This window comes from Mus caroli, unplaced genomic scaffold, assembly GCF_978045245.1.
Source record: "Mus caroli unplaced genomic scaffold, Mus_caroli_1 scaffold_7, whole genome shotgun sequence".
Taxonomy (NCBI): domain Eukaryota; kingdom Metazoa; phylum Chordata; class Mammalia; order Rodentia; family Muridae; genus Mus; species Mus caroli.
The window spans coordinates 6,459,592-6,483,801 of NW_028227262.1; the positions used below are offsets into that span (position 1 = coordinate 6,459,592).

Below are 24,210 nucleotides of genomic sequence, written 5' to 3' on the forward strand. Positions count from 1 at the left end.
CCATCGTGATAAATTTGCTACACATTGAGGCCATATGTCAAGACCAGACAGCCTCACTCAAACTTTTGGAAAACTCTGACCTCCTTGTGGCATTTGACATTATCCTCACGTAAATACTTACATTCCCAAAGGCGAGGGTGGCAGCGGAGACAATGGTTTCCTTCCCAGGTTGCCAGTCTACTGCTTTCTCCGACACTCATCTCTCAGACACTGGCTTTTCTCTGACCCAATTTTAGTAACACTCATGAAGAGTAAGCACACACCCTTAGACCGTCATGAATATTGTTTCATCCTATGTGATAAACTCATACAGATGCTATGATTTCCTCCCTTTTGCCCCTGATGTTGAGACTGTGCGTGTGTGTGTGTGTGTGTGTGTGTGTGCATGCGCATGTTTTTCTGGGGTTGAGAGCATTGGATCTTAAACACTAGGCAATCAGGAAAGAGGCTGGCTAGAGATGGAACCCATGGTTTTGCATCTGATGCGAGGCCAATGTTTCCCCTCTGAATCAGATCTCCAGCCCCCAATAACCTTTCATTTCACCGCCAAAATACCAAGTGTTAAAGTTCCACCATCCCCTTCCTTGGTATCTTGTAGAATCTTCTGGGTTTCCACTGCCAAGACAACTCCAAGCTCCTCCGTTGGTTACTTCCTGTGTGAGGCTGAGTAGCTCCCTGCCCCAGACGTCATGATCCCCATTTCTGAAGCGTGCGCCACCACGCCCGGCCAATGTAATTTTCATTTTTCACAAAATATCTTTTCCTTTTATTGTTTGAAAAACACCAAAACTGCAAGGCATGAGAGTGCACACCTCTAATCCCAGCACTCAGGAGGCAGAAACGAGAGAATCTCTGTGGGTTCGAGGCCTGTCTGGTTTACACAGTGAGTTCCAGGACAGCCAGGGCTACACAGTGAAACCAGGTCTCAAACAAACAACAGCAAAAGAAAATATCAAAACAATTCTTGTCTTGTGGATTATACAAAAATAGGTAGAGGGTAAATTTCGCTAGTGTGCCTCATAGTTTGGGGACCTCTAGCCCAGGTTATGTGGCAGATTAGAAGAGAAGGTGTCGGCCGGGCGTGGTGGCGCACGCCTTTAATCCCAGCACTCGGGAGGCAGAGGCAGGCGGATTTCTGAGTTCGAGGCCAGCCTGGTCTACAAAGTGAGTGCCAGGACAGCCAGGGCTATACAGAGAAACCCTGTCTCGAAAAACCAAAAAAAGAAAAGAAAAGAAAAGAAAAAGAAGACAGGTGTGAGGAGCGGGTGTGGCAGCAGTCCCAAGATGGCGCCCGGGACTGCAGCCAAGTCTTATGACTTGCACCTGACGTCCTCATGCACCTGAAAATAAGCCACGCCCATCGTGAGAACTGCGCAGGTGCACCATGATGATGATTCTGGCCAATGGACTGGGCTGATGGGGCGTGGTGGAGGGGTTATATAAGGGATTGTGATTGGGGGCGGAGAGATACACAAGAGACTATTCCTGGAGAGAGATTCATGCATGATATTGAAAGGTTCCTGAATAAACTGCTTTGAGAAGAACGTAGTGTTGTCGCTCTTTTCTGCTGGTCAGAATAGGAGGCGACAGACAGGGATATGTTTGGTGGTGGACCCATAAGGTGTGGGGGAAGGGGGAGCCTTTGCTGGACCACACTAAGGCATCCCTTCCTCCTGGGGTAGCAGCCACACTGTGGCATAGTATAAAATAGAGTTTATTTAGGACAGGGGGAGGGGAGTTGAAGGGGTAGTAGAGACAGAGACAGACAGACAGAGAGACAGAGAAAAACGGATTAGAGGCTGGCCTGAGCACTTGGGGAGAGGGGAGGAGAGAAAAGGAGAAGAGACTGAGGGGAAAGGGGGGAAGGGAGCAAAAGAAGAGATGAGAGTGGGAGAGGCAAGCAGTGTCAGGTAACTGTAGGGCGGAGCCTAAGACAAAAAGCCAAAGCACTGTGTTTGTGGTAGTCACCATAGAGCTAGGGATGTGTCAGATGATGTGCAACAGAAGGACCCGTTGGATGATTCAGAAAGAAAAGGCTTGCGGAGAAACCTGAGAGCCTGGGTCCACTCCCTGAACCCATGTTTGAAAGAGAAAACTGTACTCTGAGCTCTGAGTTGTGCTCTTGCCACACACACACACAAATAGATAAAGTGATAATGGAACAGAGGTGGAAAGGGAGCAATGGCAAGCTGTGGCGGAAGTGGTGTGTCCTTGTGACACAGTCTAGGCAGGGTGGCAGGGAAGGCCAGAGTGACTGATAAGCTTCCTGAAGAGGGCTGAGGGCCACAGAGCCCTACTGAGTTCAGAGAACTGTTGTGCTGGGAGTGACTTCAGCCAGGCCAGGGAGATGAAAGCCCTGACTTGGAGGGCATGAACTTCAGACAGCAACAAAGCGTTTCCGGTATGAGATGCCTCGTGCAGTTTATGTACAGGTCAAAGTCTTTGCCAAGAAAAAAAGGAACCAGGCTGTCAGCGATAGAGATGAGGTTAGAGTTTGAGGCGTGAACCAGATTAGAACACTGAGCACGGAAGCAGAGAGCCTGTGGATGGTCCAGGACACAGGAGAGAGATCCAGCAATGTCTCACACAGATGGATGGATGGATAGATGGATGGATGGATGGACGGCGTTTGTTAGCTTTCGCTGCCTCCCTCTTCACTTTTCTTCTTCCAGTGTCTGAATGTCTGAGAGAAGACATTTAAGGGGGAAAGGGTTTAATTTGGTGTATTGTCCTTCCAACTTGAGGGAGACATCACAGCAGGAGGGGGAGGCTGGCTGCTGGTATTGCATCTGCCCTCAGAGAGCTGGGTAGGGATGAAAGGAAGTGGGGATCAGGCTGTGACACCTCAAGGCCTGCCTCCATGAGTTACTTCCTGCAGAGATTCAATACAGTGCCACCAGCTGGAGATCAAGTGCTTAAACGTGGGAACCTCCTGCAGTCATTTCAAAGTCAAACCACACTACTTCCCTTTTGAACACCAGTTCTCAAGTTATACTCCGATGCCCTTAGGATTTAGGTCCTTTAAGGTCCCTTTTCCTTCTGTCAAGGAAGTGGGAGACTAAAGAGGAAAAGGAAGGAGGAACACGAAAGCTGGGGTTGTGCATGGGGGAGACATTTCCCTTCCTCCTCTTCTTTCTGATTCTTTACAAAAAGATTTTGTTTTGGTGTGTGTGTGTGTGTGTGTGTGTGTGAGTGCACAAGTGCTCAAGTGAGTTCATTTGCCCTTGGAGTCCGGAAGATGGTGTCATGGGACTAAGTCTGGGTTCTCTGGGAATCAGTGTGCTAGTTTTAATAAGAATAGCCCCCCACCCCCATAGGTTCATATCTTTGAATGCTGAGTTATCAGAAGTGGCACTACTATTGAGAAGGATTAGAAAATGTGGTCTTAGCGGGGCCTTTAATCCCAGCACTTGGGAGGCAGAGGCAGGTGGATTTCTGAGTTCAAGGCTAGCCTGGTCTACAAAGTGAGTTCCAGGACAGCCAGCGCTACACAGAGAAACCCTGTCTCGAAAAAAAAAAAAAAAGAAAGAAAAGAAAGTGTGGTTTTGTTGGAGGAAGTAAGTCACTGGGGTGAGCTTTAAGGTTTCAACAGCCCATGCTAGGCCCAGTTCTTTCTCTTTTGGCCTGTGGATCCCATGTAGCTCTCAGCACAGGCTCTAGTGCCATGAGTCATGGGTGATGGCATGTTCCCACCATGATGAAAGCACTAAACCTCTGAAAGTGTCAGCAAGTCTCCAATGAAATGATATAAGAATAAATTACATATATATATATAAAATATAAATTATATACAAACACAAATATATATACATATATATCTATACACACTTATATGTGTGTCTATCTATCTATCTATCTATCTATCTATCTATTCTGTTTCCTATATTAGCCTCTTTCTTAGTCTTAGTTTTCTTTCTGCAATATTCATCACCATGGCTAACTTAAGCTGTTAGTGTCACAGTCTTCAATGTCCACCTTACTTTACTTTGTTCCCTGTCTTGTTCCCAGGACATGTCTTTTCTCTACATTCCTTTAATCTTGCTTGGTTTTTTTTTTGTTTTTTTTTTTTGTTTTTTGAGACAGGGTTTCTCTGTATAGCCCTGGCTGTCCTGGAACTCACTTTGTAGACCAGGCTGGCCTCGAACTCAGAAATCCGCCTGCCTCTGCCTCCCAAGTGCTGGGATTAAAGGCGTGTGCCACCACGCCCTGCTAATCTTGCTTGTTTGTCTGAACTGATTGCATTGCTGTGACCAAAGAGCTGACAAAAGGCCAGAGGAAAGGAAGGGAGAGAGGGAGGGAGGGAGGGAGGAAGGAAGAAGGATGGGAGAAGGAAGGAGAAGGATGGAAGAAAGATGGAAGGAAGGATGGAAGGAAGGAAGGAGAAGGATGGAAGGAAGGAAAGAAGGAAGGAAGGAAGGAAGATGGAGGAAGGTTTTTGTCACACAGTTTATTAAGAACAGTCCTTGCCGGGCGTGGTGGCGCACGCCTTTAATCCCAGCACTTGGGAGGCAGAGGCAGGCGGATTTCTGAATTCGAGGTCAGCCTGGTCTACAAAGTGAGTTTCAGGACAGCCAGAGCTATACAGAGAAACCCTGTCTCGAAAAAACCAAAAAAAAAAAAAAAAAAAACAGTCCTCAATAGCAGAGTAGATATAGTAGTGGGCTTGGAGAGCGGCCACTCCCTGCTGGAAACCAAGTATTCAAAGAGGTGAGTGTGGACATTCAGACGACATATTGTCTAAATATATAAATAGATGAGCAGGACACTTCACAGTTAAACATTAACAGCTCAATTTTGGAAGTTTCCCCCACAGTCTTAGGCTCAAGACTGTTCAAGAGCCTAAGCATCTTCTGAGAATCAAGGCAAACTCGTTGCTGTCATTTCCTTGAAGTAAAAAACAGCCTACATGCATGTTGCGTATGACCATAGCACAGTGTGAATAATGGCCTCTTCTAGGCTGGGTTCATTTTGTATTTGTAGCTTTTCCCAGCAGACTTCCCATGTTCCTGGCATGTCCAGTGTTTTGGTGTCTCCACAAAGCTGTGGGCTTTGCCTTACAGCTCCATGCGTTGGTCTCAGTAGTCCTATCTGTGTTCCAGGGATGTGGGTATCTTCCTTCCTTGCTACAACACACTGCCAAGGACCAGTGGCTTTTCTCTGAACCCTGGTACAAGCCTCTATAAGCTCATAACTCTGGAGTTCTGCACGTGATTAAAACAACGAATCCAAGTTATGTATCCCTGGGCAGATTGCCCTACTTGCTGACGAAGTCACCTAGTTAACTAATCAGCAGGTACGCAATAGCAAAAAAAAAAAAAAAAAAAATTCCTTTAAACCTAAAACTATGAAGTAAAGATGTATGTACTATCATTTTGCAAGATGCTCTCCCATCAGGGATTTGAAGATAACAGGAATGTCATGATGAGAGCAATGTTGAAAAGCTTTTCAAAGTGTAGTTGAAAGGCAAATAGGAAGGAGGGCTTCTGTCTCTTCCAGCTGCTGCGTGGATGGAATGTGAACTTGGGCGCCAACTCCACACTTTTAGTGACGGCATCTGGGAGGCCCGCACGCACTTATCCTGTGCTAGAGGCTCGAGACACACATGAGGAGGTCGTTGGTCTCTTGGGTCATTGATGTTTCTGATGCAGTGGTTACGTTGCTCTTGTCTTCTCAAAGGAAAGAATTCAGAGGAGAGGTTTAAGGACAGTTTAAGCAGAAGCGTATTTAGCAAAACAAAGCAAAGCACCCCAAAGTGAGATTAGAGTGGACTGCCCACATATATATATATATATATATATATGTATGTATATATATGTGTGTATGTGTGTATATACATACACATGTTATAGATAATATATTATAGATAATTTATATGTATATAAAAGATTTATTTTTATTTTAAATATATATATATATATGCATATGTCTTTGTGTCGCTATGAGCGCAGTATCCAGTGCCCGAGGAGGGCACTGGAGTTACTGGCTGTTGCGAGGCACCAGATGTGGGTGCTTGAGCATCAGTCCTCTGCAAGAGCAGTACACAGTCTTCAGAACAGAAATCAAAACCCAAATGTTGATCATATTATATTCTAGAGAAAGCTGAGTCCTCTTACAATACAGGTCCTTTGTGAGGGCATGCGTGTGTGGGAAACTCTCTGCTCTTTTGGCTTTTTTGATCTATCGGGAACAGCCTGTCTGCAGCCTCTAGGCCATTTACCTACAAAGGGCGTGTTGCCCACTAGGAGCCAGTTACCCAGACACCACTGCAGTTTTCTCACTAACTCTTTGGAGACTGCTCCAACTCCACAATTGATCTGACAGCCATTGATAAAGAAAAGTAAGATTTTTGTCTCAAAGGCTGGGGCAGGTTTACAATAGACTGTTGGAGCCAGGTGGTGATAGTTTATGCCTCTAATTCACTAGACAACCTCCCTAATGCTGAGATTCTCACCTGTCTTTTTTTTTTTTTTTTTGAGACAGGGTTTCTCTGTGTAGCCCTGGCTGTCCTGGAACTCACTCTGTAGACCAGGCTGGCCTCGAACTCAGAAATCCTCCTGCTCCTGCCTCCTAAGTGCTGGGATTAAAGGCGTGTGCCACCATTGCCAGACATTATGACCCTTTAATACAGTTCCTCATGTTGTTGTGACCCCCCACCATAAAATATTTCATTGCTCCTTTATACCTGTAATTTTGCTATTGATAGGAGTCATAATGTAAATATCTAATAAGCAGAATATCTGACGTGTGACAGGATATCTGTAGATATAAGACCCACAGGCTGAAAACTGTTATAGTTAATCTCATTACTTGGGAGACAGAGGTAGGCATGTCGGAGTTTGAAACCAGCCTTGTCTATAGAGTGAGTTCTAGGACAGTCAGGGCTACATGGAGAAACCCTGTCTCAAAAGCCAAAATAAACAACAACAACAACAAAACTACAAAATCAGACAGGCCTTGCACTTTCTTCTGGGACTTCTTTCCCCCAGACCTTCTGTTTGGCACTACAGTATCTGTATGCATTCTTCAAGAACGATTTACGTTCTGTGTCTGTATGGTGTTGTATGTGTGTAGGTGCATATGCACAGGTGTGTATATAGCTAGATATGCACACGTGTGTGTATAGGTGTATATGCACAGGTGTGTATAGGTGCACATGCATACAAGTGTGTGTGCACAGGTGTATATGTGTGTGTGTGTGTATGGAGAACAGAGCCAGATGTCAAGTGCCTTTTCTCTTGTTTTTCTTGGGAATTGGGCCATCATGAAGAAAACTTCATCAGCATTGAGAAATGGCCAGACTAAAAAGAAAAAAAATTAAATAAAAAGCAAAAACAAAACAAAACAAAACAAAAAAAAAGAAATGGCCAGACTAAACCTGAACTCGTGCCTTTTAGGTCCTTGGGACTGGCTTGTGAGAAGGATTTGAAAATGTTTCTCGCTATAAACTAGAGATACCCTATAACGTTTTCAGATCATCTTACTGAGTGATTCCAGGGGTGCCCGAATGCCAGTGGGGTACAATGAAAGCCAGGCTCACAAATGTCAGACAGGAACAGGGACTCCATCGGACTCCATCAGGAAATGGACTAGAGGATGCTCACGGCACCTGCGGAAACAAGATTGTCTGCATTTTGTTCATGTCCTAAGACTTCGTTGGCATTGAATTTTAAAGTGACAGAGCAATTAATTTGGCAGAAGAAATTACAAGACCGCATAGCATTTAGGCTTTAGTAGGGACTATGTTGGCTCCGTTTAGATGAGTTTGCAGTGGAAATCAGAAACCAAAAGCAGAGTGGAATGATTTGGAAAACATTCAGTAGCCAGGTGGTGGTGGAGCACGCCTTTAATCCCAGCACTCTGGAGGGGCAGGCAGATCTCTGGGTTCAAGGCTAACCTGGTTTACAGAGTGAGTTCTAGGACAGCCGGGGCTACACATGTACGCACAAAAAGTCTGTCTCAAAAAACAAAACCAAACAATCAAAAAACAAGCAGCAACAACAAAAAGCAAAAAAAAAAAAAGAAAGAAAAACTATTCGGTTAGGCCATAAGAGAAGCAAACGAGGAAGGTGCAGTTGTTACAATGTTACAGCTGTGGGACAAGGCTTACCAGGCACAGCTTCTGCTGTACCAGCCTGAGTTCCATGGTAGTTCACAAGCGTTTGTTGTTCCAGTTCCAGGGAGTCTGATGCTGTCTTCTGGTCCTCACGGGCACTGTGTGTGCATGGTGTACAGACATAAGTATGTGTAGCAACCCATACACATATAAATAAATAGATAAATATTAAGACATCCAAGTGTTGGAGGCACATTACATATTGATGTTACATGTCAGAGACCTAGTAGTTTTCTACTAAGAAATAATGTGGGGTCAGAGCTGTAGTCTGACTATGGCAAAATATATACATTTCTTTCTTATTAGAAAAAAAAAGCACAAATTGGAGACAGAATAAAATTGGAAACTTGAGGAGCTGAGAGATTCTTGGGTGAGGAATCTCATAATCGTGCTATGGGAGGCGAGGAAGCCCTAGCCAGCTCCGCTCAGCGCGTGGGGCAGTGCTGGCGCTTCACCTAGCAGGTCAGCTGCTTATTCCTATTTTGGGATTTGTGCCTGATTCAGAATGGAAATGCTAAGCTTTTTTTTTTCTTTTCAAACTTTCCATCAGATTAGGCAGAGAGTAAATATTTTAAGCATCAACAGTGTGACTTTTGTAACCACTAAAAAGCGACTGATTGCAAAAATAGCCCAAGGAGCAAGATGCCTATTTCCTTTAGACAGGATTTCTGTGACTCCGGCCACTGCCGTGTGACTATGAAAGCCACCGTGCTGCTCTTCTCTTGGGCTGAGTAGGCCCTGGGCAGGGTGGCGAGAGTGCTGTGGTAAGTCCTTGGTTCCATTGCGTTTCTGCTGTGAGAAGCGCTCAGGACAGTAATGTAGCTCAGTGGCAGAGGGTTTGTCCAGCGTGTGCAAGGACCTGGGTTTTATCCACAGCGATGCCAAAAGAAAAAGTAAAAGCCAGCCAGCCAGACGAATGTTGCATATTTTTCTCATATGTGGAATATTTTAAATTATGCATATGTGAAGATATTGAAGGGAATATGAACGAGGAGGAGGTTTAAAGAGTGGCATGGGAGAGAATAGGTAGAGTGATGGATGTAGGTGACAGGAAACTCTTTAGAGGAAGAGAGGACACCATGAACGTGGGGGAATGGGATATGGGTGAAGGGCTGGGGAGAAGGCAAGATGAAGTATAGTGACTGATATCCATGTAGGTGTGTGTGTGTGTGTGTGTGTGTGTATGAAAATATCACAGTAAAACCCATTTTTTTAATCAGAAATGGAAGGAAGGAAGGAAGGAAGGAAGGAAGGAAGGAAGGAAGGAAGGAAGAAGAGGGAGAGAGAAAATGCAAGCCATCTCGGGACAGGGTAGACAGAGCACCTACCCAGCCTGTCAGGGTTTGGATTTAATCCCCTTCTCTGCGGAAAAACAAAACAAAACAACCAACACATTAAAAATAATTATTATGGTGTACACCTGTAGTCCTAGGACTTGGAAGGAAAAACAAAAACAAAACAAAAAAAAACCGGGATCAGGAGCTCAAGGTCAGGTTCGCCTAAACTACAAACCCTCTTTTAAATATCAAAGAAAAGTGCATTCTACTCTTGTTGTGGAAAACCTGGGTTTTGTTTCCAATCCCCACGTGGTGGCTCACAAGTACCTAGAACTACAGTTCCAGGGGACCTGATGTTCTCTGGCCTCTGTGGGCATTGCACACACACGATGCACATACATACAGGCAGGCAAAACATACACATAAGAATAAATCTAAACCGTATTATAACAAGAACTGAGGGGGTGAGGAGGTGTTTTTGTTATTTTGTTTTAGTCTAGACCCTGAATAAATTGCAAAGGAAGAACTCTACTGGATACCCTTTTAGGCCCCATGGTTGGAGAAGGTAACCTTGCAAGGCACGAGTGGGTCTCCCTGCTCTCGTGGATCATCAGCAATTCAGTTATCTGCCTTAAGCAGATAACTTAACTTAGATGATTGAAGGCTTATAAAGTTTGGGGGGGACAGAGGGCAGGAACATCCTGGATGGGCAAAGAGCATTGGCTGGGGGCTAAGGGTACCTGGCGTACCTCATTAGCATGGGGAAGCATTTCTGGAATCTCAGGTGCTGACTGAAAAGGTTTTGTCAGGAGAAAGGAAATTGATCCCTTTGCTTATCAGGGAAACCCCAGAGTGAACCACGCGGAGCCCGGAATTGATGCAAAAAGCAAGAGGAACTTATGGTTCCCAGGCACTGGGGTTTTCATATGCAAGTTTTTATGTGGTTTCCAGGGGCAGACTAGAGCATTGGCAACTAAGCACAATGATTGGCGGAACAGTGCACCCTTTAAACTGATTGGTCTTTAGGGAATGAGGCGACAAGGACTTCCCTTGTCTGAAGGTGGGCAACAGTCGGTCCTGCGGAATGTGTTCCCACCCGCAGGTCGGTTCCTGCCCTGTTGTCTGAAAAATGCTAATTAGCCTCTCCCTTCCGGAGGGGCGAGTGTTCCTTGACCTTCCCAAAGTTCCTGAGCTGACCTTTTCACTTATAAACTAATTGAGGCTACTTGCTGGGGCAGAGGGGAGTATGGAGGCTTAGAACCAAGAGAAGGTCTGAGAAGGAGAAACCCTGCCAGAGAAGGGAGTCTCCCATATTGCACTGAGCCCAGAGGCTATGTGGTCATAGTGGACTTCGATGAGCAGAGTTTTCCCATAGGCAAGGAGTGACTCTGTGCAGATTCTGGGTCAACAATGAGAAAGCAAGTTCTGTTTGAAGACACCTTCAGCATCAGGCAGCAAAACAAAGGGACAGGAGGCTGTGCAACTGACAAACCAGCCCACAGAAGCATCATCACGGAGTTTCACCTTCTATGTGTTGAAGTGGTCAGGACAAGTCAGAAGGGTTGGATAACTTCAGGGAACCCTATGTGTTCAAAGCGTTCAAAGCAGGCCTCCCTGCTCTGTTGTCTTTCTGCGGGTCAATAGGACCGCCTGTAGCTCAGTTTGGCCTTGAGATTCCTGTGTAGACAGGATTACCTTGAACTCCAGATCCTCCTGCCAGTACCTCCTGAGGGTGGCAATTACCGGTGCGCACCAACGCATCCAGTTTATGTGGCACCAGGGACCAATTCCAGAGCTTCGTATATGCCAGGCAAGCGCTCTGCCCACTGAACCACGTTGCCAGCCTTGGGCTAGTCATCTTGGCTTTCCGACTGTCTCATTCTTACCACTCCGCCGCTGCTTAACTCCGTTTGATTTTCACGGAGGACAAGATAGCTCCGTGATTTCTTCTCAGCCTTCCCAGTTGCGTTTGCACTAACTTTGCTTTTTGTTTTCAGTTTCCAGTTTATCCTGAAAGCTCACATGACGGTCACCGTAAAACACAGCGACCTTACTAGAGGTCCCCTACCCCCACTGCCTTCTTAGATTCTGTCTTGAATCCCTCCTCCCCCCCCCACCCCCCCACCCAGAGGCTATGTGGTCATAATGGACTTCGATGAGCAGAGTTTTCCCATAGGCAAGGAGTGACTCTGTGCAGATTCTGGGTCAACAATGAGAAAGCAAGTTCTGTTTGAAGACACCTTCAGCATCAGGCAGCAAAACAAAGGGACAGGAGGCTGTGCAACTGACAAACCAGGGAGCTAGGACAAGGGTCTTAAGCCCATGCCCACAGTGACACACCTACTCCAACAAGGCCACACCTCCAAATAGTTCCATTCTCTGGGCCAAGCATAACAGGGGCAGTAAGATTTTGGGTCAACTTTGAATAGGGTTACCTTAACGTAGGGGAAACAAGATCAACAGTGAACTAATTGTGCCTAGTTTTGTTTTTTCCTAGAGAAAGATATCAAACCCTGAGCCCACTTAAATCTCTGGCAGCAGTAAGAACAGTAGCAATACCGATCACCAGTTTTTCTCTTGTGTGTGTTTTCCTTCAAGATACAATTACACTCATCTTTTTTGCCTCCAGATTTTTGTACTTGCAGAAAATATGACAACTGAAATAGAATGTTAAAATTAGATATTGTTTATATATTACAGGAAGGAAAGAGGGGGAGTATTCACAAAACAGACAAATTTCCATGTTAACCTAGTTTCTTAAAATATAAAACCGAGGGGCCTATTTTTAAACTCACAAGCCTTCTGCTCGATCTGCCTTGTGGTCAGGAGGGAGGAGACATCTCAGCACACCCAGCAGTGCTCTGGGAAGGTGGAGTCCTAAGACCAGAAAGTCCTAAAAGGTCTTGAAAAGTGACGACTCACCTGGGCATATTAGTGCGCACCAGTGATCTCAGCTCTTGTGAGGCTGAGGCACAAAGATCATGAGTCTAGACTAATTTGGGTCATATCATGAATGTAGAGCCACCATGAACTACATATTGAAATCCTGTCTTAAAAAAAAAACATAAAAACAAGATGAAGTGAGTATATTTGAAGGGGTCAAAGGTTGGTCAAACAACACACTGAAAAATATCCATCTGGATGAAGCCTCTCTTTCATTTTCAAATTCATTCATTCGATGACGCTGCTCATAATAGACAGAACTTGTAAACATCAAATTTTACTAATAGAAATATGTCATTAGAAAATAGAACTTGGGGCTGGCGAGATGGCTCAACAGGTAAGAGCACTTACTGCTCTTCCGAAGGTCCCGAGTTCAAATCCCAGCAACCACATGATGGCTTATACAAACCCACCTGTAATTAGATCTCACGCCCTCTTCTGGTGCAGCTACTTAGACATAATAATAAATAAATCGTAAAAAAAAAAAAAAAAAAATAGAACTTGGCCTAAGCTTTCTTACTATGGAGGAAATAGATTTCAGGGGCTAGGGAAACGGCTCAGTGCTTATGAGCACTTTCTGCTCTTGGAGAGGATTGGAGTTTTTTTCCTAACACCCATGTAATGGCTCAGAACCAGGTGAGGCCCCAGTGACAAGCATCCAGCACTGTCTTTTGGCCTCTGTCAGCACCTCACGTGCACATATTCCCACACAGGCATGCACACATATACATAATTAAAAATAAACAAAGAAGGGCCAGGCATGGTGTCACATGCCTGTAGTCTCAGCAGTTTGGAGGAGAAGGCAATTGGATCTCTGTAAGTTCAACGCCAGGCTGCTCTACATAGTGAGTTCCAGGACACAAGGACTACACAGAGAGAGACCTGTCCAAATAAATAAATAAACAAGTGAATAAAAATCAAACCTTGAATATAGAGAAAAACATTTAAAAAATCTTTTTTAAAAAATCGATCGGTTACTTTATAACAACAACAAAAAATCTGTTTCAGGAAGCTACAGCTATTTTGTTTATGTGGGCTCTGAGTAACAGAGTAATACCTACAAATAATAAACATATGGGAGTGAATATGTAAATCCACAGCTGTGGTACGTTACTATGAAGTATGTCAGTTTTTGGTGACACTGTGACAAACATCGAACACAAACAACTTGAGCAGAAAAACTTAGTTCATGGCTTCGGAGCATGGTCTCTGGGCCTCACTCATCTGCTTGGCTTGAATACCCTGCCAGGAGACCCCGTGGTGGAGGAGGCCCATTACCTCATCGTAGACAGGGGCGAGCGAGCGCGGGCCAGGGAAGAAAGGAAGGGGACCACACACATTCTTCAAAAGCATGTCCCTGTCCCTTCTTCCTCCCATTGTAAAGCTGCTGCTGCCTGGCAGAGCATTGCCATCTGAGGATGACACAGTTGACACCTGGGTTGCTATGACTACCCGAGCCTGTGGAGCATTTCCTATTGAGACCACAACTGGAAGTCACTTCTTACACCTCTCTTTTCTCCCTAGCTTTGCATTACCCATTTTTTCCCCACTCTAGCTCTCAAGGGTTGTTTTTAAGTTAAAAAATATATTTTTTTAGGTCTATTTTATGTGTTTGAGCATTTTGTCTGCAGATATTTGTGTGCACCTCGTGTATGAAATACTCATAGAGGCCAGAAGAGGGCGACACAACACCTGGGATTAGAGTGCTAGATGGCTGCAAGCCACAATATGGGTGCAGGGGGAACCCAACCCAGGTCCTCTGCAGGAAGAGCAAGTGCTCTTAACCCCAGTCCTATCCTACAGAAAGGGGTAAGGGACTCACCCGTTTCATGGTTACTAAATGACAGAGTCAAGATTTTAATGCAGTGGATTGTCTATTTGTTAATCCCTAGAATTATTGGATACATACATATCCAAATCCCACCCCCTTCTTTTTAAGGCTGGGTGTTGGGGTATGTAGACCTGGCTAGCTTGGTGTTTACTGTGTAGCCAAAGCTGTCCTTAGCCTAGCTGTAATCTTTCTGCTTTCTTGTTCTGAGTGTCACGATGACAGGAATGTGTCATTATGCCTATCTCCATCACAAGGCCATGTGCAGGGCATGCCATTTTCCCCTCATAATAAATGTGTGATAAAATACCTGCTTGTATCATGAGCCAGGGGTGCAGTAGTAGTATGTGGAGGCAGACAACGCTGACGTCATGGAGCTTGTATTATTAGCAGGTGGGAAGAAACACCCGCCAACTGTATTTGGCCACGAGGAGGCACATAGCAGCAGAAGGGATCACTTTGGCTACTTATTGCGCTATACCACAAGGCAAAGCAGTCTACTTTGGGGGTTCACAGACTTTAGGAACCGATGTCTTGGTTGGAATCTGAGGCATGGATGGGAATCACTTAACTAGAGACAGGTGGAAAGAGCAGGAAGACGTTCTGGGCATCCCAGACAAAGCTGGGAGAAGAGGAATGCTCCTTGTGTTTTGAGACAGGGTCTCATGTAGCTCAGATTGGCTTCAAACTCCCTGTGTAGCTAAGGATGACCTAGCCTCTTCCAGCCTCCACTTCTCGAGTGCTGGGATCACAGATGCATGCCATCGGTCCTGTCTAGAGGAACTTCTTACCCTGGAAAGGAGCAAAATTCATAATCTGAGGTATGATGTCGATTGAATGCATATGGATTCCTTATTATCACAAAACAAAGTTAAGACAACAGAAACAAAGAAACCAACAATAAAAGCAAAGCTCAGCAGGGCTGGCTTTCCTCACGGGATTTTAGTGAAACAGGAAAAGCGATCCAGTTCTGAATGTGGTGTCTAGCATGCAGGAAACAGGCAGTACATACTAGCTCTTATTTCAAAACTAATCTGCAAGAAGAAAGGCAGCCTATGAAGCCGAAGATGCTAATCGGGGGTCATCTCATGATTTATTTGTCAGGAAAGTAAGCACGGTTCCCAGCATTAATTAAAACAAACGAGTCCAATTACTAGGAACCGGTTAAGCTGAAGCCAGGCTTAACTCCACTGAAAGTCTTCAGGAAGCATCTTAATTATAATCTCCTGTTGCTGATGCCTCGGGCAGCAGGTATGCACAAGCGCTTCATTAGGAGGTCCACTAATTAGGAGGCTGAGCCTGCTAACCTCTAATTGTACAATTTGCAAATATTTTCTACATCACAACCCCTTGTAACTCTGTGAATTATGTCCCATTAAAAATTACTGCTCAGCCTCAGTTTTCTTGCATTTTCCTGTATCTCTTTTTGGTTTGTTGTTGTTGTTTGTGGTTCTCCAGATTGAACCCAAAGGCTCCTGTGCTAAGCAAGTGCTTGGTCATTGAGCTACATCCCCAGACTCTTGCTTTCTTCTTTTCTGAGACAGAGTCTCACTCTGTAGCCCAGGTTGGGCCTGAAGTTTCAGCAGTCCCTCTTCCAGTCTTTGCATTTATATTTTAAAAGAGGAATTGGTAACAAGGCAATAATTTTCCTTAGAAAAACTATCTCAATCCCGCCATCCAAATAATAAGGCACCTCTGGTCTTTGGGCACCATTGCTAGTGGGTGACTGTCAAACTGAAGGACTTTTGTAAATTTCTTTTCTGGTGGGGAGGGAGCTGCAGGGACAGACTGTTTCTCACTGTGTAACTCTGACCTAAATGGAACTTGCAATGTAGACAAGAGTGGCTTTGAACTCAGAGATCTACCTTCCTCTGACTTTCTGGGGCTGGGAATTAAAGACACATGTCACCATTTTCTAACTGGAGCGACAGGAAAGGGATTTCAACGTCCCTAGCCTACTTTCCAAAGATCTGAGGCAGGGGCTTGATCTCTGTGTATCCAAAAGGATGAAGTTCAGGTTGTGTGAGGACATTTAAAAGGTCAGCTAATTGGCAAGACAGTCCAGGTTTACAGGAAATGTCATCCACAATTGACAGCAGAAAAGGCCAGCGGCCCACATGTCTGTGTGGGCATTTACTTCATCAAGGAGTTTATCATCAGACCAAAAACTGCAAAGACTACTGCCAAAGACTACAGGATGAGGAAACAGTTGAGAAGGTGTAGAAAGAGCAATCTTACATATAGATTTCATTTAAAAAATGGTTCATTAAATAAATAAATAATAAATAAATAAATAAAATCAATCAATAATTAAATAAAATCAATCAATAAATAAATAAAAAACAAGGATGGAAATTTCTCTAGTCCAAACAGTATGCAACAATGTATCTTTTATTTATTCTTTTTCTTCTTTTGAGCAGGCCATTTTCTTTGGAAGAATTCAGTTTTGCCCATGGGCAAAATTCCTTTCTCAGGAGGATTCTTTTTGAAAATGCGTTTCTGGTTCATTATTGCTTCAAGTAATTTTTCTATCCGGTTTTAGTATTTTTGAAGTTAAAAAGATCATGCTGATATCTTCATTTAGGAATTTTCCATTCCTGATAAATTCAGTGCTGTGATTTTTTTTTCCACTGGCATTTTCAGTGTTGATTTCAGTATTTGCTACGGAGTGTATTGGTAATGCTGGGTTTACCATAGTGTAGGAAGTGCTCTTGTTCTATCCTGTGTGTGTGCTTCAACCCCAATCATTTTCTGATAGTCTGAAGCAGTATCTAATACCCCACTTTGGCAGGCTCATGATGTATCTAGAGTGGGGTCAATTTACAGAGACCTAGTGAGACTCACTTCTCACACTGACTACATGTCCCGCTGGAGGGTCGTTATTTGCTGACTTTTAGCCAGCACTGTAGACCTTTCCTTTAGGCTTGGGAATGCTTAATACTCAGAGAGCTGGATGTGCAGGCACAAACCCATCACCCTAGCACTTGTGACAATGCACCAGGTAGACTGCCACATTCAAAGCCAGACTGGGCTGCATACCAAGGAGAGAGGCCAGCAGGCAAGATGTTGCCTCAAAAAACAAAGTTCACACTGACACACAAAGTTCACACTGACATAAGGAAGTGTGAAGTGCCATCTATAACCCAGTACACAGTACAATTGCCTGTGACTGAAATAAGTCTTTGAAGAAATAATACTTATTTTCACTGAGGTGTGTGTAATTTTTTGTCTCTTTTCCTTTTTTCTTTTTCTTTCTTTTTTTTTTTGGGGGGGGTTCAAGACAGGGTTTCTCTGTGTAGCCCTGGCTGTCCTGGAACTCACTTTGTAGACCAGGCTGGCCTCGAACTCAGAAATCCGCTTGCCTCTGCCTCCCAAGTGCTGGGATTAAAGGCATGCGCCACCACGCCCGGCTTTCTTTCTTTTTTGAGCCATACTTTTCGTCTGTTGTCCAGGCTGCCTAAGAACTCGAGGCAATCCTCCTGCCTCCACTTTCCAAGTTCTGGGTTGACAGGTGTGCGTCCCCACACCTGGCTCTAACCAGAGGATTCTTACTGAAATTCATAGAAAACCACTACTCGCATCAGTACCCCTTCCTGGTGGCCGTCTCAGGAAACACTAAAAGTAGACTCCTCTAGCATGCTTAGCAGCAGCAGTCTGTCCAAGGGCCAGCAAAATGAAGCGCGGCTGGGTTGTCACCAGCGCAGGGTGCCCAGAGCGCTGGAGCGTGTCCTCCTGCACCTATCCGACCTGAGGCTGGTGGATGATGCAGGGCTCGACCGGTTCCCCTGCTCTCCAGCTCAGCCCCGCCCCTCTCTCCTGGCCCGGCGAATTCAAATCGGCCCCGCCGAAGGGCAGAGCACCGAGAGATCGATCGCTCCCGCCCCTCGAGCCGCCATTTTTGGAAGGTGGGAGGAGAAAGGCGGGTGGGCGCGGTGCCTGCTCTGCGGGATGCTGACTGGACTTGGCGGCTCTCTGCCGCACGTCAGGGGTAGGGCAGCACGGCTGGCCGGCGCCCTTCCTCCGGCTGCTTCTCCGGAATGAGGCCTCGGCGGCCGCGCGGGACGACTCGGTTCCTGCTCAGAGCGTGAGTGCGGCGCGCGCGCCCTCCGCTGTCAGTTGGCGCGCGCCCCCGACGTCCCTCCGCGCGCGTCCCCGCGGCTCCCCCCACCCCCCGGGGCGCGCGCTCGCTCGCTCGCTCGCTCGCTTGCTCGCTCGGCGCAGACTCGCTTGTTTGTTTCTGCAGGAATCCTAGGAGAGGCCGAAGCCGCCGTGATGCCGGGGAAGCTGAAGGTGAAAATTGTGGCCGGTCGCCATTTGCCGGTGATGGACCGTGCCAGTGACCTGACGGATGCCTTCGTGGAGGTTGGTTCCTGGTCCTGCCCCCCAGAGCACGGGGCGCCGAGCCCTGCCCTTCCCGCGGTCCCCGGCTCCATGGAGGGATGCCCGCCCGCCCCCAGCCCGTGAGATGTGGCCATCGGTCCCGGACACGTCCCGCTGCCAAGCTCGCGTGGTCAGGGCGTCGGTCCGACCACCTGCCGGTCCGAGGCGTGGCAGCGGAGACGCTCGCCACGACCTCGTTTGCGGTTAGGAGGTTAAGGGCCATTGCTGCAGCAAGTCCACGCAGCCAGCCCTCTGGGGACACCCACAGCCCCACGGTGCGACTACATCCAACCCGTACCCCAACACCGTCTGAATCATCAGTGCAAGTCACACACAACAGCAGCACTAAAGCTGCCCTTGTGTAGACTGGTAGGGAGGTGAGCTGTTGTTTCAGGGTAATTTATTGCCTCGAGGTAGGAAGTCAATTAAGTGCCATGGGTTTCAATTGCAAAATTGCTTTTTAAGTCTAATGATTAGTTTAAAAGTCATGCAAATTAGCACAGGCCTACTGTCCGGAAGTTAATAACTCACAACCTGAAAGAAGCCAAGGAGAAATGGTAATAAAAGTTGACATAATGAAGCAGACCATTAGAGCAATAATCATTTGGGCTATTAATGCTGAGGGTTCAAAGACATATGACGGTATATTTCTACTCAATATATTCTTAAACGTTCTAGAACCTAATTAACTGCAATTCACTCTATTTTTTTTTAAAAAGATTTATTATTATATCTAAGTACACTGTAGCTGTCTTCAGATGCACCAGAAGAGGGCATCCGATCTCATTACGGATGGTTGTGAGCCACCATGTGGTTGCTGGGATTTGAACTCAGGACCTTCGGAAGAGCAGTCGGTGCTCTTAACCACTGAGCCATCTCTCCAGCCCCACTCTGTTTTTTATTTTATTTATTTTTATGGCATTTGTTGAGTTCAACTTCATCTTTTATTGAAAAAACAAACAAACACCCCCCCCCCAAAAAAAAAAAAAAAAAAAAAACAACAACCAAACCAAAACAGTTTGCTCTTGGGCCAGATGTCAACAGAGATCTGAGGATAACTGAAGTTGTACTGCCTTTCAGGCAGCCTGGAGAGTAATGCACACAGCTGATATTAATAGCTAATATGTATTGAGCTTCGTTATTGAGATATTTGTGTTTTGTACTTCTGAATCCTTAGTCTTTACAGCAAAGCTGCTAGGAGCCATATCCCCATCTTACAGGTTAGGCAGTGGAGTCCTAGGGGCAGAAATAAGGTGCCTACGATGATCTACCTTGTAAATCTCCACAGCTTAGCAGCAGTCTCTTCTATTACAGCATTCCCGCCTCTCTAGACAGGGTGCTGAATGTTATGTTTGAATGATGGTTGTTTGCTAGGCCCTGTGCTATTCTGGTTTAGTTGATGTATGTATGATGATGAACAAGATGAATTTGGTTTCTGATTTTAAGGAACTTTTATTTTGGTGACTAAGACATTTTAAAAGTACAGAACTTACGAAGTATATAATGCAAATTAGGAAAAAATTGTTATGGGTGCCATGAAAGAATACACTAGAAAATGTATCATCACTTTTAGGTTGTGAGGTCAGTGTCAAGCAAACACCTGTTGGATGAGAGGCATTAGCTACTGAGAGCCTATAGCCTGTGTCTGTGTAAAAGGCTGAGGAGGCAGAAGGGAAGCTGGAGGAGACTGGTGTGTGTGTCACAGGAGTGTAGGAGCAGGCAGGTGGATGTCTTTTAGTGAAGGGAAGGGAGAGTAGTCTGAACCACATTTGGGGCAATGATCGAGTGAGGTAGACGGTGAGAAGATTGGTGTGGAATGGGACGTCTCCTGTGGGTAAGAATTTCCCATGGGAAGACAGTTGTGTAGTTCTGAGTTTTGTCATTGCAGATCTTCAGTGCTACTGGCCATCTGCTTTTCTAAAATAAGCTGTTGTAGAAAATATTTAATCTCACTTGGGGCTTTTTATCCCACCATTGATCGTTCAGTTCTCAGATAAGACCTACAACCTTTATATTTATAATAAGCCTTAATCAGCACTTTAAACCATACCTACCCTCTAAGCTGTTATGTCTACTTCCCTGCCAAATAACTCCACGATATGACTTGCTATGTTTCATTTGGGCTGTTTTTAATTAAAACTGGCCAGCCCTCATGGCCATGATTCAAGATTCTTACCCCATGGCATGGAAATATTCTCTCTCCATCTTTTTCTTCCTCACCCTCTCCTTGTAGTCTGTCCTCAGACTCCAAGCCCAGGAGCCAAAACCCCTGCCTGTCTCCTGCCCAGCTATAGGCTGTGAACATCTTATTTAATAAATATTCTTAAATTAAGGAGCAAGGCCACATTGTCTGTGGGGATTCCTTCTTCCCTGTGGGCATCAGGCTTGGAGACCAGTATTTAGCGTTACAGTACACAGCAAAAGACCAACGCTCAGCATCTTGCTGCTCCCTGGAGCAAGCAAAGGCAGTGCTCAGCTCAGTTACCGTGATGGTTGTAGTTTGTTGTTGTTGTTTTAGATAGTCTGTCACTGTGTAGTCCTGTGCCTCAAATTTGAGGCTTTCCTGTTTCTGTCTCTGAAGGGTCGGGATTATAGATGTCTGCCTGTGTGTCTAAGTTACTTTTCTGTTGCTGTGAAGATATACCATGACCAAGGCAACTTATAGCAGAAACTGTTTATTGTGACTTCCATTTTCAGAGGGTGAGTCCATGGTCATCGTGGTAGGGAAGCTGGCAGCAGGTAGGAAGACATGGTAATGGAGCATTTGCTGAGAGCTCCCATCTGATCTGCAAGCACCAGGCAGAGAGAGACTGACTACAGTGATGACACACCCAGTGACATACTCTTCTAACTCCTTCCAAAACAGTTCTAACAGCTGGGACTAAGCATTCAAATATAGAAGCCTATTATGGTCATTCTCTTCCAAACCATCCAATCATGCCTGGCAATAGCTGTGGATTGTGAAAATTATAAGGCTGTTAAAACCTATCACAAGGGCTGGAGAAGTGGCTCAGTGGTTAAGAGCAGTGAATGATCTTCCAGACGACCCTGGGTCAATTCCTGGCACTAATAAGTCCATTCACCATGGTCTGTAAGTCCAGTTCCAGGGAATCGACACCTTCTTTGGTCTCCACAGACACTAGACATTGCATGAGGTATGCAGATATCCATGTGTGTGTGCACACACATGCACACACGCATGCACACACGCACACTCACATATACACCTTATTACAAAACTTTTATCTGTAAAACTGTCTTAGAGTCTAGGTATATTTCCTTTGAGACAGAGTCTTGCTATGTAGCCCAGGCTGGCTTTGAATTCTCCTAATCTCTAAGTGGTGGGATTTACAGACTTGTGTTGCCTCATCAGTCATGTCACTATTGTCTATTCAAAAGCCATGACAAGGTGGGAATCAGTGTTGGGAATTTCGAATTGCAGGCTACCTAGTATTTCTGGATCTTCTTATGTACAGCCTCCAAACATGGCTAGAAACTTCTCAAACTCACGGCTGGTGAGATGGTTCAGTAGGTAAAGATGCTTGTTGCCAGGCAACCTGAGTTCAGTCCCTAGTCTCGTATGGTTGAAGGAGAGGATTGGCTTCCAAAAGTATCCTCTGACCTTCATAGGGGCCAGGCACACACACAGGCATACATATAAAGAAAGAAGTCAGTTAACTAGTGTTTGAAATAGAGAGAGACATTTCTTTTTTTTTTTTAATTTTAAAAGCTTATTTCTATTTTATTATTTTGTATATGCATAGGTGTTTTCTTGTCTGTATGTGTAGGAATCCAATCCAAATCCTCTGCAACAGCATTTAGTGTTCTCTTTTTTTTTTTTTTTTTTTTTTTTTTTTTGAGACAAGGTTTCTCTGTGTAGCCCTGGGTGTCCTGGAACTCACTCTGTAGACCAGGCTGGCCTTGAACTCAGAAATCCTCCTGCCTCTGCCTCCCGAGTGCCTGGTGCATTTAGTGTTCTTTTTTTTTTTTTTAAAAAAAGGATTTATTTATTTATTTTTATTAGGTATTTTCCTCAATTACATTTCCAATGCTATCCAAAAAGTCCCCAATACACTCCCCCCCCCCAGTCCCCCACCCACCCACCCCCACCCCTTGGCCCTGGCATTCCCCTGTACTGGGGCATATAAAGTTGGCAAGTCCAATGGGCCGAGAGAGACATTTCTAACACTCAGTTAGGGGCTGACTCTGTTCTCTAAATTGTTAGTACAGTGGGATATATCCTTGAAAAAACTTGACATTAAGAGGACATTCGGGCTGGGCGTGGTGGCTCACGTCTTTAATCCCAGCACTCGGGAGGCAGAGGCAGGCGGATTTCTGAGTTCGAGGCCAGCCTGGTCTACAAAGTGAGTTCCAGGACAGCCAGGGCTATACAGAGAAACCTTGTCTCGAAAAACAAAAAACAAAAAACAAAAAAAAGAGGACATTCAAAGATGGGGTGTGGCGATGCACATCTTTACTCCCCAGAAGCAGAGCCAGGTGGATGTAGGGAATCCTGTGCCAGCTAGAGTTTCATAGTCAGACTCTTGTCTCAAAAAAAGTTATTTGAGTAGGAGGATAAGGGGAAGGAAACTGTTATGGGTATGCGAAAAATAAGGAAAATATCAAATGTCTTAGTAGGTTGGAGAGGAAGCTTCTACAAAGAGGAAACCCTCAGTCTTTGAAAATAATTTGTCTTATTTGATGTGTACAGTGCTTTGCCTGCATGTATACATGTGCACCACGTGCTCGACTGGTGCCCAAGGGGCTAAGAAGTGAACATGGAGCCCTCTGGACCTGGAACTGAGGGTAGCTGTTTAGCATGGAGCCCTCTGGACCTGGAATTGAGGGTAGCTGTTAGCTGCCGTGTAGGTCCTAGGGAGCAAACTCAGGTCCTCTGCAAGAACTGGGGTTTTTAACCAGAGCCATCTCTCCAGCCCCAACCCTCAAGTGTTCAAGTAGCCCTGAGAGGGAAGAAATGAAGACATGGAAGTGACTGGCTGGGTCAGCATGGAAAGTGTCACTGAGCTTGTTTGTGAAGTTGAAGTCTCACTTAGGGACTTAGAGAGGATTGGGATGCTTGAGTGAGAAAGTGGCCTAAGCTAAGCGGCCAAGGTGCCGGGAGAGAGGAGAGAGTCTGTGGTCCTTGTCACATAGCTTTTAGCAATTAAGGAAATGCGATTCTAGGACATAGAATAGTCTAATAAGAATAATCCTGCAGGAGGGCGGAAATTAGCAGGAAACGGAGGCTAATGAAGGATTACATTAAAGAGATAAGCTCTGTGATGTGGACTGTAAGTAACAGAAGCTGCTGGGAGAGGGGCCTCAGGGAGCCTAGGCCTCCAGCTCCTAATGAGAAACCTACCTCCTTCCCGCCACACCCTCCAGCCTTGCCAGTGACAGTGACAAAGTGCACTGTCATGCCTGGCAGGTTATGAGAACTCGTGATGCTGTCGCTGGAGGATAGTTAAATGGCTACAGGGACATAGAAAAAGTCTTTTTCACAAGAGTAGGACCACCTTGGTGATGGCAAAGCCAGGGATAGAGCATATGTTATTGAAAGGAGGGTTGGTGTTAAAATGTTTAGGAAGTGAATCCCGCTTGGTAAAAGGGTTCAGGTTGTTGAGCAGTCTGGAACTTGGGGCAAGGGTCTTTTTAGCAGCCTTCTCAGC

General features: G+C 45.4%; 1 protein-coding gene and 1 long non-coding RNA gene across 21 annotated transcripts in view; one reads left to right on the forward strand and one right to left on the reverse strand.

Moving 5' to 3' along the window:
• Nucleotides 1-5,375: 5,375 nt before the first annotated feature.
• On the reverse strand, nucleotides 5,376-11,462 carry LOC110297071 (uncharacterized). Its single transcript, XR_015047483.1, has 4 exons — nucleotides 11,086-11,462; nucleotides 8,108-8,211; nucleotides 7,482-7,606; nucleotides 5,376-5,666 (listed from the first exon to the last, which is right to left on the reverse strand). It is a non-coding gene; the product is annotated as an uncharacterized LOC110297071 (long non-coding RNA).
• Nucleotides 11,463-18,037: 6,575 nt separating this feature from the next.
• Nucleotides 18,038-24,210, forward strand: part of C2cd5 (C2 calcium dependent domain containing 5) — an 88,518-nt gene continuing 82,345 nt past the window's right edge. For 11 of the 20 annotated variants that reach the window (XM_029478443.2, XM_029478451.2, XM_029478447.2 and 8 more), the window contains exons 1-2: nucleotides 18,038-18,245; nucleotides 18,405-18,523. In XM_029478443.2, coding sequence (XP_029334303.1) covers nucleotides 18,434-18,523 — 90 coding nt within the window. In that variant the 5' untranslated portion in view covers nucleotides 18,038-18,245; nucleotides 18,405-18,433. The remainder of the gene's footprint in view (nucleotides 18,246-18,404; nucleotides 18,524-24,210) is intronic. The other 9 variants (XM_029478454.2, XM_085839794.1, XM_029478450.2 and 6 more) reach the window with 1 other exon arrangement.